The following is a 15,459-nucleotide window of genomic DNA, read 5'->3' as shown; positions in this document are numbered from 1 at the left end:
ATTCTAACGTTTAAGTGCGGAGCGTTGTGTTGTCATAATTACGAGCTTTAACGCTGTACGTAAACGCAACTTGGGTACCCAGCATGCGTTTCGCCGTCGCCATTTTTATTGTTACGTTCCGCAAGAAAGTCATGTCCAAGATTTCGGAGAACAATTTGTTTTTTTAGTACATTCGTTTATCTTTCTTTTCTGGAGTTTGCACTCTTTACATTTGTTAGCGCAACATTCACTAAAGAATAAAACAAGATGGCTCAGTACAAAGGAGCCGCCAGCGAGGCTGGGAGAGCTATGCAGCTGATGAAAAAACGAGAAAAGGAGAGGGAACAACTTGAACAACTGAAACAGAGGATTGCAGAGGTTTGTAACGCTTGTTGTTTCAAATGTTTGTATTTGCTGTGTGATGCAACTCATCTGTTTATTTTTAATCGTGTGGATCCTTCTTGCAGGACAATATGGTGAAGTCCAACATCGACAAGAAGTTCTCAGCTCACTATGACGCTGTGGAGGCAGAGTTGAAGTCCAGCACAGTTGGTATGTGAATCGCAGTTCGCTATTTACTTAACAAGTATCTGTAGTACCCAACAAGTCAAGACATTGTTGCACTCATACCTTCTCAAATACTTGTACTTCAATTTGGAAATTCATCTAAAAAAATAGTACTGTGCCGTAAATATGTTTTCATCTCTAATGTCTTTTCTAGGTCTGGTGACATTGAATGATATGAAAGCCAAGCAGGAGGCTCTTGTGAAGGAGCGTGAGAAGCAGCTGGCAAAGAAGGAGCAATCCAAGGAGCTCCAGCTGTAAGTTAAACATTTTGTGTTGTATATTCATGGTGTTTTGTCCATTTGTTCACCACACGATATTTGTCACATTGTTCATCACGTTCTCATCTCTTTGTAGCAAGCTCGAGAAGCAGAAGGAAAAAAAGAGAAAAGAAGAACAGAAAAGGAAGATTGCCAGTTTATCATTTAATCCTGAAGATGATGGTGATGATGATGATGATGATGATGTTGATGATGATGATGAAGAAGAAGAAGAGGATGATGAAAAGGAAGAAGAAGAAGAGGAAGAGCAAGAATGTGAGTTCTAATTTAACGACTGTTAACACACACAGTGCTGCGGATCAAGTCCCAGGCCTGTCCGCCTTTTTGTGTTCATGCTACGTTACAATCATTCTGTTGTAGGGGTGTTTCGATCAGCGTTTTAAGCTTCTGTTACCGATCATTCATGAGTGTGCTTGGCTCATACCAATACCATACCAATTTTATTTAACTAATCCATTTTTTAAAATTAAATTATTATTCAGATTAAAAAAACAACAACATTTTGTTGAATTTCTATTCCTTTATTTCTCAAAAACAGTACATTGCTTCAAATCGACAGTGCAGAAAATGCACACACATTATGAATTATATCAGTTAATATTTTGGTCTTTGACATATTAGAAAATAGGGGGAAATGTGGATAATTAATTTCCCAAGTAATAGCAGCTGTTTGTAAATGTCCTCTATGGATTAAACATATACATGTATAAACATATAATCACTAGTCACATTTATGTATTCCAAATAGAACGAAACCAAATGTAATGAAAATACTCCATATCACACATCACAGGGCAAATCAGAATCAAATTTTATTTGCGTTCAAAGGGGTGGCATATTCCTCTTGCCAATCCTGCTGGAGTATGACATTAAAAATTCCTTTATTTTATTTATTAAGCATAATAAAAACAAAAAGTTATGGAAGGAAAAGAACATTTAGGAATAGCTATTTAACATTTAACCAGTTTTCAACTGTGGTTTCTCTATGAACACTGGTTGCAGCCACGTAACGAGACATCATGCCATGAAGTTATAAGGAGGTTATGCTTGGCATATATGTGTTTTTGTGTTACCACTACTTGAACGTGTGGCATATTTAATACTCCTCTTTATAACTGTTTTTTCCCCCCCTGATTCTGCTAGCAATGCTTAGAGCATCGCTGGTGAAAAATAAGTTAGAAATACGGATTACTGTTCATGTCACGTTAATTAACTTGAATAGAACATGACATCGTTGTGGTTGCTGCAAATGGTTAGTTCATAAAGACAACGGGCCACTGGGTGATCGGTGAGCGATCGGCTTTTAACGGCGTTCATTGGCGATTACCGATCACACACCTTTTCACGAATATTGGCCGATCATGATCGGTGGCCAATCAATCAGAGTACCCCTACTTTGTTGTTATTCTGTAAATCTGGTTAAGGATGTCTGCAGCCATCAAAACTAGCCAAACACTCACTGGCCAATACATTCGGTACACCACCATTTCAAGGTTCAGGGTCGCCCAGACAGTTTAATGAAATTGAAAACACACAATTGTACATATATACTACCATTCAAACGTTGCAGGGTCACTTGGAAAGGCACAATTTTTAACCACATTAACAATATCTATAAATTTTATTTTTAAATAATCTTATATTATCTTGGTAGCAAAAACACTTTTTTAAAAAGGACGTTTCTGACCACAAACTTTTGAACATTAGTTTAAACCAGAACACTTTAGCGTGATCCAATAAAAGATATGTGTCAAACATTTTACCGTCAGACATACTTGTATAAAAATGTTTTTGTTGTTGTGGTTGTGGACTGATTTTGTATTGATTTCTGATACCTGTTGAGACGCTGTGTATGTTCTCACTCTTTTCGGGATCACGCTTGTTAAAATAATGCTGTAGTATGCTGTTTTTTCATCTTCTGGCAGTCTCTTGGTTTTCCCTTCAATGCAAGTAGGTTCTAAAAACATGAATATGATAGCTGCATAGAAGCATAATGTTTGCTTTCATGAAAGAAGTGTGTATTTATTTTTTTCCCTCTGTTATAAACAACTCTTCCTGGTCTGTAAATAAAGACATCTCTTCTCTTGTAGATGTTCCCGTAAAGAAGAAGAAGCTTGGAAAAAATCCAGATGTAGACACAAGTTTCCTTCCTGATCGTGACAGAGAGGTGTGGTTAAATAATTACACATTCCTAAATGCTGCAGTACACTTGTAAAGCGTTTCTTGTTTCTTGGTCTTCCACCTTTGCTTTAGTCTAGAAGACAAATTGAATTACCAGTTGCAGCATTTGCTTGAATAACAAATCATCTCACCTGAGACGCCTCCCCTTTTTCCACTAAGAAACAAATACAATGTGGAGCCACTTAAGACTCTTCATTACTACAGCACACGCCACCTCCAGAGAAAGTGCGAGAGGGAAGTGGGCAGTCAGATATCGCTCAACATTAACCTGAGAATGAGAAATAAAAGGCTTTTTGGCTGCACAGACATTATTGTGGAAGTATAAAATTAATACAACAACAATACTTTAACAAAGTCAGGAAAACTGCAGTACTGCTGCGACCAGACATATGTCGTATGTAAAGTTGCTTGGGCACAAATGAGTGCTATACTGTACCTGTATAATGGTGTAATAGGGCTCACAGACAAGGTGCCAGAGGGGGCCAGGTTAGCCCACAATGTACCTAAGATTCTAAATGTACCTCACCAGTGACGAGACATTGTAGTTTTCTCTTCTTGTAAAAATGATCATTTGAAAATGGGTTCGTTGATTAGTTTGTAGTCGCTACAGAAAAGTGAGCAATGGGCAAATTTTTCAAACAGTATGATAGTATTATTAAAACGTTGTGCCAATATACAGTAGGTCTTACACAATGGTCTTTTATACTGAATGATTTTCTTTTCATGTCCAGGAGGAGGAGAATCGTCTCAGAGAAGAGCTCAGGCAGGAGTGGGAGCTCAAACAAGAAAAGATCAAGAGTGAGTGTGAAAATGCACAAAAACACTGTCATGTGTGGGGTCACGCCAGGGTTAAGTTTGAGTTCATGACCTGTTAAGTTGGGTTCACGACCGTGAGGTCAAGTGTCTGTTTTGTACTGATATAACAAGTGTCTGTTTTGAACTGATGTACCCATCATATAACCATCATCTAGTTTCAACTAGTTTTAGGCTATGTGATGTCAATTTTAATCCTTTAGGTGATGTTTTAGACCTTTGTGAAGTCGTTCTTTGGTCCTTTACTTGCTACAACCAATCAGATCGATTCACTGTTTGTAGGTGCAGTTTGAGAACTGTGTGTGATTGCCGGATTATTGCTTTCTGTCCCTATGTGCAACGCTTTGTTTTTCGTCTAGCCAAGTTTGTTCCACACCTCTCGATGTGAATAAATAGTTAAAACCTTATTTGTGTTTGCGCTTTGGGATCCTACCTTCAGCACATGACAAACACTCACATAAACTTTTGTGATTATGTGCACATATTCACCTTATTCCTGTGGTTTTAACTTCTTGTTTTCAGGTGAGGAGATTGAGATTACCTTTAGTTACTGGGATGGATCTGGCCATCGCAAGACTGTCAAGGTCGGTGCATGGGCCATGATGAAAAGTTCGGAAAATGTTTTCTGTATTCATTGCTTTCATACTCCCCTTTTTCTTTTTCTTTTTTTCCTTCAGATGAAGAAGGGAAACACTATCCAGAACTTTCTGCAGAGGGCCCTGGAAGTCCTAAGGAAGGACTTCAGTGAGCTCAGGTCAGAGAAGTTTGGAACTGTTTTTTGCCCATTTTTGTTGTTAACTCTTTGGCCGCAAAAAACGTCATATGACGTTTAGTATAAACCTAGGGTTTGCTGCCAAAAACGTCAATTGACGTTAACTATGTTTTTTAATGGAAACGGGTGGAGGAAAGCCTTGGGCAGCTGTGCTCCAAATATCAAGCCGATCGGGTTACTATAATGAGTATTCCTGGTAGGGCTGGGCGATATGGCCAAAAAATAAAATCTCGATTTTTTTTGCAGTCATTCAGGACGATTAAGATTTTAATCGATTTTAACCTAATAAATCCAACAAACGTTTACTTAAAGGTTTCATTTATTCAAAAATAATTCCTGTGCAAAATGTTCAGACACCAGTAACGTATACTGATTCTAGATCAGTTTTAAGGCAAAATTACATCACATAAAAGCATTTGGATGTAACAGAACATAAGAACAACAGCTTTTAATCACCCAGAAGACAAAATTCTATTTCACTATTTAGCAAATTTTCAACGATTCGATTTTTTGAAATGACGATGTATCGAATTAATTTGATTTATTGCCCAGCCCTAATTCCTGGCCACTAGATGGCTGTGATGAGTCTTTTGGACAAGATCGGGTAGGAGACAACAGTAGAAGGAGAGAGAGGCTGAGCTAGAGTGTTGGGGGCAGAGAATGGCTAACTTGGCTAAGGGAGTCAAAAAGGCTACAGATGGCAAGCAGCTCACACGATCCTTATTTTCAAAGCTCAAAAGCATCGACCAGTGCTAAAGAGCACCGTGATGACGAGGTTAACGTCATAGTTGAAGCGGTGACGCGGCCGCTTCGACCACGTCCTAAGGCCCCACCGGCTGGCGATGCTAACACCGGAGAACGTGGTGCACAACTGAGCACTTGTGCACAGTATGACGTTTCATCGGACGATGACGACTACCATGCATCTTCATCGGCGTAGTGGGTACAGTCTGGTTATGGACAAGACACGGGATTTGGACAGTCTTTCATCCTCCAAAGAATGTGAAGGTAAGCGCTAACATGCTAAGAGATTGCTAGTAAGATTACTTTCCTAACTTTTCCGGCGATCTGCTAACAGCATGTGTAAATGTGCTGATATACACTAGAACATCCATTACCTATACAAACGTGAATGTATATTTTATAGATCGTGCTCACAGCAACGTCCGACCGCTGTTTCTACGACAAAGAAAGGTTAAAAAAAAAAAAAAGTTTTCAATACACCGCAACAATAAAAGAAAACAGTCTTTCGATAGTATTGTAATTGTATATGTTTCTTTCAGCTAGGGCCCAAAGTGACCCTTCTCACAGTGAGCAGAACAAAGGTAAAAAGAAAAAAAAAGGTTCTCCACAGCACTAATAAAATATTTGATGGTAAGTGTCTTCTATAATTTACAGAATGTGCATCAACTAATAGATCCAAGAAAAAAAGTAAACATATGCACACACACACACACACACACATTACATTGCTCTAAAATAATATATGATATTGAAATGTATATTTGCAGATCCCAAAGATTCTGGCTGGCATGAAGTGGGCTGGCAGCCAACCATCTTCCCCTTTGCTGCAAAACCAGGACCAAGGGATGCTGCATCAGAGCTGAATTCCCACCTGCCAGCTGACTTCCTGGAGCTCTTCATCACGGATGAACTTCTCCAGTACATCGTTCATCATACCAACCTCTACGCGAATTAGTCCTTGCAGAAGCAGACCGACAAAAAGGGCTGGCGAGAAAGTCTAGGGTCTGCACGCAAAGGACCTATTGCCGTGAAGCAAATCTGTGGTGCAAATCCTGCTGCATCCCCCTTGCACGCAGGGGATTGCTCCACAATATACCACACAAAAAGAAAAATTGTGGAGTTGAAACATCCACACAATTGTAAATAGTAACACGTACACACACCACACATGCGCAGTTGCACACATGTGTAAGTAGTTTGTAAATAGTTTTCCAAATTATTTGTTCGGATTGTTATTGTTGAATGTAAATAAACTGTTATTTTGCAATCAAAAAACACTTCTTTTTTTTCGTTGGGGTAGTGTTTTATAGAAGTTTAGGTGTTTGTAGAATCACTCATGCAAAAAAAGTGTCAAATTCACTAGAGTGCATGAAATAACATCGTTTAACAAAAAGCTTGATTTCTCCATATTTTGGAAGAAAACAGAGAATTTGGGTGAAACGAAGCTGTTTTCTATTGTTGATTCCTGAAAATCTGAATAAGGTAGAAACGTTTTGGGGTTTTTTTCGATGAGAGATGAGAGTTCAATCTTTCATTTGGTAGTATCCACGTTTCCATAGTCCTAACACAACATTTTCTGTGGAGCTTGAAAAATCTTTAAAAATTCTGTAAATCAGCTGGCACTATAGGGTGACCTTTTACGAAAATGGCTGGCAGTCAAAGAGTTAACGGTTCATGTAGGTGTAACTTTCTCTTTGGTAACCAATCAGAATTTCTAAAGTAGGATCTCGCGACACTTGGTGTTGCAACTATCGTATTTGGCCCGTCTGAATGTTACTCTCCTCCAACTTATGGAAGTAATTAAGTCTTCATAGACTTATTTTACAATCACTGTAGCTGTAGAAAGATTTAAAGTTGATGAAGCAAAACCGCATGAATATTATTAGCCTTACGAAATTAGAAGCATGAGTGTTCTAGTTGATGTAACAGTGTTATTTTTGTTGCTTATCTTGAGTCTCTGTTTCCACGAACAATTAGTGAAATTCAAATTGACATCGCAATGTAGTAGAATGCAATTTTCAAATCACTAAGGCTGTAATTTCATTTCGATCAGCCGATGTTTTTTTTAAAAAAAAAAATTTGTTTAATTTACTGATAATTAAAGATCCCCTGAAATGAGCTTTGCAGTAATGACACCAACCATCCTCTGAACGCTCTAATACTGTATCAAAGAAATGTTCATGAAATTGTACCTTGTTGCAGAGTTGCAGTCTCCATTAGGAAGGTCTACTGTTAGCCTAGCATTAAACAAGCGGATTTTGGTGGGAGTGGCCAAGGCTCACCAGACTTCTTGAGGACAAAATGAGTTGGGCGTGACTTAGTCTCATCTTTTCCGTGTGCTCCTGTTTACAAACAGAGACTTCACGTCTGCACCTGAAGGAATATTGGCGCATGCTTTTGCATGCTTTAGTTTAAGTAGTTGGTACCGATCCCAGGGTAAGTTAAAGATGTACTGCTAATCCACGTTTGTATTGTCCCAAATTCCTGAAACAGTCGGCAGTAAAATGTTTGGCACAAACTGTCAGGGCTGCTAACCCTCCTCACGATGCACATTTTCCCGGTAAAGCTACTGGGATTGACACCCCTGTACCGGTCGAGCCATAAATCCTACAGGGAAAATGAACACATCCCCAGAACCGGCACGGCCTCGGCTTTCCAACGGCGTCAGTGCCGGCCCTCCACGAGCCTCCGGGTGGCGAAATAGGCCACCCTACTCTCGGGAGATAGATTGACACCCCCGTCCCGGTCGAACCATGTCGTCTGGGGAAAATGAACACATCCCCGGAACCGGCTCGACCTTGGCTTTCTAACGGTGTCGGTGCCGGCCCTCCACGACCCTCCGGGCCCGAGATACGGGGCCGCGAATTCGTCCACCCCACTCGCAGGAACTAACAAACACGTTTTGGGAGTTGCTTGCCCATAGTTAATGCATGAATAAAGTCCAACCACAAGCCTTTCTGTGGCAGAAGAAAAATGTTTTTGTTGTCCTCTGTACAATCCGGTTCAGATAAGTTCCTACGGGGTTGTTTTGCTGCCATGCTGTCCTCCTGCTGCTGCTGCTGCTGCTGCTGTTTGTTCGTTGGTTGGAAATATCCGGCGGGGGGAGTGGTTGAAAACTGTGAGGGTGGAGTTCGTGCTGAGCTAGTGACGTGTAAAACTGAAAAAGGTGGGGTTAGTGAAGTGTAAAACCGACCTGCTGAAATAGCCCATTTGAGAGTGCTGTTTAAGCTAATTTGATACAAACGCCCATAGGAAAGGGAAACATGGGTTGTTTATCTCACAGCTTTGTGGACTTAGTCTGGCTATACTGAGTCACTGACTTAGATTTACGCCACGCTTGTTTGGTAGAATTTGGTGAAGTTGTTGTAGTGAACACTTAAAGGATTGCAAGTCAACATGTTTGGTAAGTTAGTAAAAGTAGATACAGTTTTCATGGTTCACTTTAATAAAACATTTCTGTAAATTAAATCTGATATTGCTTTTTGTAATACAGATTACCGCTATTTATTGCTTGTGTTTAAAAAAAAAAAAGCATGGGACATAGACCTTGAAAAAAAAAAAGTCACATATTAAATCGCAATAGCAATATTTAGGGAAAAAACAATCTCAATTAGGTAATTTTCAAACTTGTTCAGCCCTTGTTTGCAGAAATGACAGGAAATTCTAGGAAAATTGGACATTTTCTGAAATAGAGAAGCATTGTAATCTGTGCAGGTCTGCTGGAGTTGAGCAGCTGATGTATATTAAAGAAGATCTGATAATTCCACATGTAAGTATCCCACGTGCTCCTTCATTAAGTTAGATATTAAATTATTTTATTAAAAAAAGATAACAAATGTAATATTCAAACAATGGCCCTTTCTGTTTCCATTAGCACCATAGCTTCTACGACTTCATTGTGACCAAAGCCAGGGGCAAATCGGGTAAGTTAACTCCTGAATTCTATAGCTGAAGTGAACCATGGCAAGTGAAACAGGCAGTGCAAGCACACAAAAAAAGTGCAACGTCAGATCCATATGAGGTCTCCATCAGGAGTATGGAGGGAAACTGGTGGGGAAAAAATGGGATAAATGATCCAGGTATCAACTAATGTGCCTGCAATGATGCCGATTGATGATGTTCTGTCACTGCCCAAACAAAACACTTGCAATTACTAGAAACTACTCAGGCTCAGAAGTGCATCAAATACGGGTCCTCACTTAAAAGTCGAAACATTCCAGTACAGAAAAATGCCCTCTTGTATAGATCACACTAAAGCCCAATTCACACTGGCTGTGGAAAGGAAGTGGTGCGTTTTCCATACGGGTTCCGCAAGGACTGCAATTCACACCGTTGCGTGTCCGGAAATCTGCTCCCGGCAGACCACAAGATCACATGGGGTTCACGCTGGAGAGTTGAGTTCACGCAATAACAACCGTGTACAAAGAGTCCTATTTATAAGCAATAGCCACGTTAGCCTGTTGTCACATCGATGTGCTTTTTGGACTTCTACCATGGCCCTACCATGGGTAAGTACGGTTTGTTTTTAAATAGTGTCATTTTGTCATGTTTAATTTATTCTGAGCTATTTTTGTGTCTTAAATGTCAGACTCATTTCATGCTATGTAGCTAGCTAGCTTCCCTCCGAAAAAAACGAGTTTGCAAACTGTTTTATTTTTAAATATACCGGATTTACCTTGATGAGACGCCCGACTTCCTGTCCGTCTCGTGTAGTTTCTTCAGCTTCATGAAATACCGCATGCGGCGTCCGGTAAAAATAGAACGCTTGTGGAAACCTTCCGCATCGCTGCATCCGTTCCGCACCGCAGACGCACCGCACCGCAGCTGGTAGGAATTGACACAGACTTGAATGCGTTCTATACTTGTTTTGCCGTACGGAAAACGCACCGCATCCGTTCCGCAGCCAGTGTGAATTGGGCTTTAAGTGCTGCTCCTAATATATATATATTTTTACTTTCTAGAAGTAATGAAATGAGACACAGCTGTTAGTATGATGCGGTGCACAGCCACACAACATCCAGAGCCTTTAGGAACTCCGGGCAGATCTCATCCACCCCTGGGGCCCTGCCACCGAGGAGCTTTCCAACCACCTCAGTGACTTTGACCTCAGAGATAAGAAAGCCCACCTCAGAGTCCCTGGACTCTGCTTACTCAAAGGAAGACGTGTTGGTGGAATTGAGAAGGTCTTCGAAGTATTCCCCCCACCGACTCATGACGTTCCGAGTCGAGGTCAGCAGCACCCCATCTCTACTATAAACAGTGTTAATGGTGCACTGCATTCCTCTCCTGAGATGCCAGATGGTGGACCAGAATTTCTTCGAAGCCGTCCGGAAGTCGTTTTCCATGGCCTCACCGAACTCCTCTCATGTCCGAGTTTTTGCGTCAGCAACAGCCGAAGCCGCGTTCCGCTTGGCTAGCCGTTACCTGTCATCTGACTCCGGAGTCCCACAGGCCAGAAAGGCCCGATAGGACTCCTTCTTCAGCTTGACGGCATCCCTTAGGATTGCCGCCGCGATAGGCACCGACCACTTTACCGCCGCAGCTCTGATCGGCTTCCTCAACAATGGAAGAGCGGAACATGGTCCACTCGGACTCAATGTCCCCCGCCTCCCGCGGGAGGTGGGCGTTGAAACTCTTTCTGACAGGGGATTCTGCCAGACGTTCCCAGCACACCTTCACAACACGTTTGGGTCTGCCAGGTCGGACCGACATCTTCTCCCACCATCGGATCCAAAACACCACCAGGTGGTGATCAGTTGGCAGCTCCGCCCCTCTCTTTACTCGAGTGTCCAACACATACGGCCGCAAATCCGATGACACGACTACAAAGTCGATCATCAAACTGCGGTCTAGGGTGTCCTGGTGCCAAGTCCACATATGGACACCCTTGTGTTCGAACATGGTGTTTGTTATGGACAGTCCGTGACGAGCACAGAAGTCCAATAATAGGACACCGCTCAGGTTCTGATCCAGGGGGCCGTTCCTCTCAATCACGCCCCTCCAGGTCTCACTGTCATTGCCCACGTGAGCGTTGAAGTCCCCCAGCAGGACCAGGGAGTCCCCAGGGGGCGCGCTCTCCAGCACACTCCCCAAGATTCCAAAAAGGGTGGGTACTCTGAACCGCTGTTTGGTGCATATGCACAAACAACAGTCAGGACCCGTCCCCCCACCCGAAGGCGGAGGGAGGCTACCCTCTCGTCCACCGGGGTAAACCCCAACAGACGCCAAGCCGGGGGGGCAATAAGTATGCCCACACCTGTTGTGCGCCTCTCACTGTAGGCAACTCCAGAGTGGAAGAGAGTCCGACCCCTCTCGAGAGTATTGGTAACAGAACCCAAGCTGTGCGTGGAGGTGAGCCCGACTATATCTACTCGGAGCTTCTCAACCTCACACACCAGTTCGGGCTCCTTCCCTGCCAGAGAGGTGACATTCCATGTTCCCAGACCTAGCTTCAGTAGCCGGAGGTCGGACCGCCAAGGCCCCCGCCTTTGGCTGCCGCCCAGCTTACTGTGCACCTGACCCCTTTGGTCCCCCTCACAGGTGGTGAGCCCATAAGGAGGGGGACTAACGTTGCCTTTTCGGGCTGCACCCGGCCGGGCCCCATGGGTGCAGGCCACCAGACGCTCGCCTTCGAGCCCCGCCTCCAGGCCTGGCTCCAGAGGGGGGCCCGGTGACCCGTGTCCGGGCAAGGGAAAACTAGATCCATTTGTCGTCAACATCATAAGGGGTCTTTTGAGCCATGCTTTGTCTGGCCCCTCATCTAGGACCTGTTTGCCATGGGTGACCCTGCCAGTGGCATAAAGCCCCAGACAACATAGCTCCTAGGATCATTGGGACACGCAAACCCCTCCACCACGATAAGGTGATGACTCGAGGAGGGGCACTGTACCATATAGTTAAATGAATAATAATACCTCTTGAACTTGAGCATTATCATCTTTGCAAAGGCAAAACTTCAATTCAGCTCTCGTGTTGGATCTCATTCCACTGCCCAAGTGGTCATAATGTTGCATGTGGTGGGTTTATTGTGAAGAAATTTCAAAAGATAATTGTGTGAATACTAGTGTTGTTCCGATACCGTTTTTTGGCCCCCGATACCGATTCCGATACCCAGCTTTGCAGTATCGGCCGATACCGATACCTAAGGTTTTTTTTCCCCTCAACATGAAAAAGCTGTCCTGCTATTGGTTCAGAGCATTCAAGGGCCAATAGGATAGCTTAGATTGGCATGCAGTGAACATGTCTCATATCAGTGAATAATCGTGCACGAGCAAGACACAAGATGCTGCATCCAAAATCCTATCTCAGTGTTGGAATTAATGGTATCGGCATGTTGCTTTGTGAGTACTCACCGATACTGATACCACTGTTTTAATGCAGTATCGGCACCTCTGCCGATACCAATATCGGTTTCGGAACAACACTAGTGAATACTATCGGATGTGGCATTCTTCCTGATACCCAGTTGAGAAAAAAAATGTCATATATAGACCATCCTAAATAATCTCAACTACTAAAAACATTTTTTTTTCATCTCCTATTCACTGCTGTTTTTTTTTTTTTTTAAATACATTTCTTTTTAGCTGGAACTTTCCTCCATGGTCTTCTCTTCTCATTGGCCTGCATCACATACCCATTCACTCCACCGTCCACATGTAAAACTGCACTGAATAAACAACTTGGCAGATTTGCCATACACATAATTTGCCCATGTGCTTTCTATGTATATACATTTACTATTGTAAGGATCGCACCCTTTAAAAAAAAAAAAAGAAAAGAAAAGAAAAGAATGATAGGTCTGCGTCCAGAACCTCTAACATAGCATTGCAAAAGGGAAACAATAACAAGGTTTCCAATGTTCCCTGATAAATGCTGTTATTCATGTTTTTCCACCTGCACGTGAGTTGTTTCAGGTGTTGAGTCACAAGTGGTATCCCGTATGTCCTTACTTAGAAGAAAGACTTGTTTGTCTTTACCCTAACAGGTCCTCTCTTCAGCTTTGACGTCCACGATGATATCCGTCTGGTCAACGATGCCACTGTTGAGAAAGATGAGGTAAAGAAAATTCTTAGCATCTTGTAATGTAATAGTTATCTTTGTTTCTATTTGAGCTCGGTGTATGTAACGGTTCATTCCCAAACTTGAAATCATTTCCTTATGTGGTTCGAGTGTATGTGGTCAGCAGTAGCCAGGATTAAGGAGGGCTCACATAGTAGCCTTCAAATGTGTACAGCTCATTTACAATAGTATTCTTTACTGTAAGGATTTTATTGTTGGGTAACAGCCTAAACTGCTACGAGTCCATTTAAAGTAAAGCTCTGAGTGTCCTAGTTTTAAAGATTTCCAAATCAACATCCATGCAATTGTCCCTCTTGTCCTTCAGTCTCATGCAGGTAAAGTAGTGCTGAGGAGCTGGTATGAGAAGAACAAGCACATCTTTCCCGCCAGCCGCTGGGAGCCGTACGACCCAGAGAAGAAATGGGACAAGTATACGGTGAGCTTTGCTTTCCTACACAGGCTGTTGAGCGCCATTTTGAATTCACATCTATTTTACAGTACAGTATGTGTGGCGCAGAGCTTACTTACTGTCTGTCAATTTAGCAGGTGTAGTGGTAAACCTCACGCTTTGTGGAACTCCTCCCACACTCCCTCAAGCAAATTGCCTTCTCTGTCCTATCTACTGTCCATTATGAATAGCCATAAAGTTATGCAGTATTTAAAAAAAAAAATCAGTCATTTTACAAATGAGATGAAGTTAGTACACCTTTATTAAAACTAAAGGGAATCATTTCATGGCATATTGCAGGGGTGATAACACATCTGAATTGCCAAATAATTGTGTCAAAACAGCTACTAAAACAAACAGCTTCAATAAGTGATTATGTATACACATTTCACTAAAAGTTGTCAGTAAATAATTGGCATCATTACGATGACCTAAATTTAGTCATTAAAATAATAATAATAATAATAATAATTAAATCACCACTGATTTTTTTTTTTTTAGTACTGATACCATTTTTAAATCCAGAAAGAAACTGGAGACCTATTATTTTCTTCAGCCCAATCAAGTATCGTGCTAGTCCTCTTCATCATGCTGTTCCTATTTTGACATCATGAGACCAAGAGGACGCCTGACAGTTGGTCAACAGTGAAGCCATTGTCGAGGATTCAGACAGGTTGTCCTCTGAGGGAAAGTGAACACTGACCCGAGTGTCACAGAGTGTTATCAGTTGGTTACAACCGAGACTGGAGAAGCCACAGAAAAGCATAAAAGTGGACTTCCTTGGAAATGTTTCGAACACTAGTTGTAAATTTGGCCATTCTGCTTCTTGATAGAGAACAGCAAGTTGTTGGAAGGTGCATTCACAAGTTTAGAGCAGGTCATCTGAAGAGGTTAATTTGCATTTTAGTCTTAGCCCGGTATCCAGCATCTCAAACTTTTTACTAATAGTACCTAATAGTACGTAAACGCTGGAGCCTTATTGCTTTTAATTCCCGTATCCTCTGATGTTGATTCTTCTCAAAACACCCAATGTTAAGGTTGTTCCTACTTTAAAAAAAAAAATAAAAATCTAGATGAAAAAGCTCAACCATGTATATTCTCTCCGAATGAGTTTGCTGATATGCTAAATTTCCTTAGAAACTTGTATTTGAATTTGGAATTGTACAACTTTGAGGGCGTTTGACTTTACAGGTTCCACAGTAGATAAAAAAAAAAAAAAACAGCAGTCCCATTCCTTTCTTACTTGTGTCCTTTCTTGAGTAAAAAGTGACAGATTTCCCCAACTTTCCTGTCTGTGGTGCTGCTTGTGTTTTGACACGTGTCTTGTATGAACCAAGCCTCCAATGCAACACCGGTCGAGTTACATGCCTGACTGCTGCAGACTGGCAGTTTGCTTGGCCTTCCAACATAACGCCTCTTTACCTTTGTTATGTTTTTCCAGATCCGGTGAGGCTGCAGAGAACTCCTCCTGTATTATAGCATATCTCTCTTGCACCCTTATATAATTGAACTTCCCCCAAACGTACTTCAAACATTGATTGTCTCCCATGTAAACGTGCATTTGTAAATGTAAATATTGCTGATTAAATTGATCCTGTAATGACACTTGGATGTTGTTG

General features: G+C 41.9%; 2 protein-coding genes across 8 annotated transcripts; both read left to right on the top strand.

Annotated features, from left to right (window-relative positions):
• The first annotated feature begins 71 nt into the window (after positions 1–71).
• fam50a (family with sequence similarity 50 member A) lies at positions 72–15,445 on the top strand. Its single transcript, XM_077514781.1, has 13 exons — positions 72–357; positions 447–531; positions 701–800; positions 901–1,079; positions 2,915–2,991; positions 3,737–3,803; positions 4,341–4,402; positions 4,496–4,572; positions 9,049–9,103; positions 9,209–9,257; positions 13,319–13,389; positions 13,718–13,828; positions 15,282–15,445. The coding sequence occupies exons 1-13, from the start codon at positions 247–249 to the stop codon at positions 15,288–15,290; spliced, it is 1,053 nt and encodes a 350-aa protein (XP_077370907.1). The 5' UTR covers positions 72–246; the 3' UTR covers positions 15,291–15,445.
• On the top strand, positions 4,590–6,306 carry LOC144014646 (uncharacterized). Of its 7 annotated transcripts, XR_013282519.1 has the most exons (5): positions 4,590–5,598; positions 5,738–5,784; positions 5,874–5,915; positions 5,989–6,021; positions 6,102–6,306. XR_013282519.1 is itself a non-coding variant. In XM_077514782.1 (4 exons), exons 1-4 carry the CDS (start codon positions 5,481–5,483, stop codon positions 6,195–6,197), a joined length of 303 nt encoding a protein of 100 aa, XP_077370908.1. In that variant the 5' UTR covers positions 4,590–5,480; the 3' UTR covers positions 6,198–6,306. The 7 variants fall into 7 exon arrangements, 1 of the variants encoding a protein (XP_077370908.1); XR_013282518.1 differs by having other exon boundaries at positions 4,590–5,784; XM_077514782.1 differs by lacking the exon at positions 5,989–6,021.
• Positions 15,446–15,459: the final 14 nt, after the last annotated feature.

This window comes from Festucalex cinctus, chromosome 2 (assembly GCF_051991245.1).
Source record: "Festucalex cinctus isolate MCC-2025b chromosome 2, RoL_Fcin_1.0, whole genome shotgun sequence".
Classification (NCBI taxonomy): domain Eukaryota; kingdom Metazoa; phylum Chordata; class Actinopteri; order Syngnathiformes; family Syngnathidae; genus Festucalex; species Festucalex cinctus.
Note: the sequence above shows the minus strand (reverse complement) of the source record. Positions and strands in the feature narration are given on the sequence as shown.

Excerpts from the sequence above, each read along its gene's own strand:
- fam50a (XM_077514781.1), top strand. The coding sequence starts at position 247 with ATGGCTCAGTACAAAGGAGCCGCCAGCGAGGCTGGGAGAGCTATGCAG. Across the intron at positions 1,080-2,914 it reads AGAAGAGGAAGAGCAAGAAT|ATGTTCCCGTAAAGAAGAAG; the intron begins GTGAGTTCTAAT and ends CTTCTCTTGTAG. Across the intron at positions 4,403-4,495 it reads GCCATCGCAAGACTGTCAAG|ATGAAGAAGGGAAACACTAT; the intron begins GTCGGTGCATGG and ends TTTTTCCTTCAG.
- LOC144014646 (XM_077514782.1), top strand. The coding sequence starts at position 5,481 with ATGACGTTTCATCGGACGATGACGACTACCATGCATCTTCATCGGCGT. Across the intron at positions 5,599-5,737 it reads ATCCTCCAAAGAATGTGAAG|ATCGTGCTCACAGCAACGTC; the intron begins GTAAGCGCTAAC and ends TATATTTTATAG. Across the intron at positions 5,785-5,873 it reads TGTTTCTACGACAAAGAAAG|CTAGGGCCCAAAGTGACCCT; the intron begins GTTAAAAAAAAA and ends TGTTTCTTTCAG.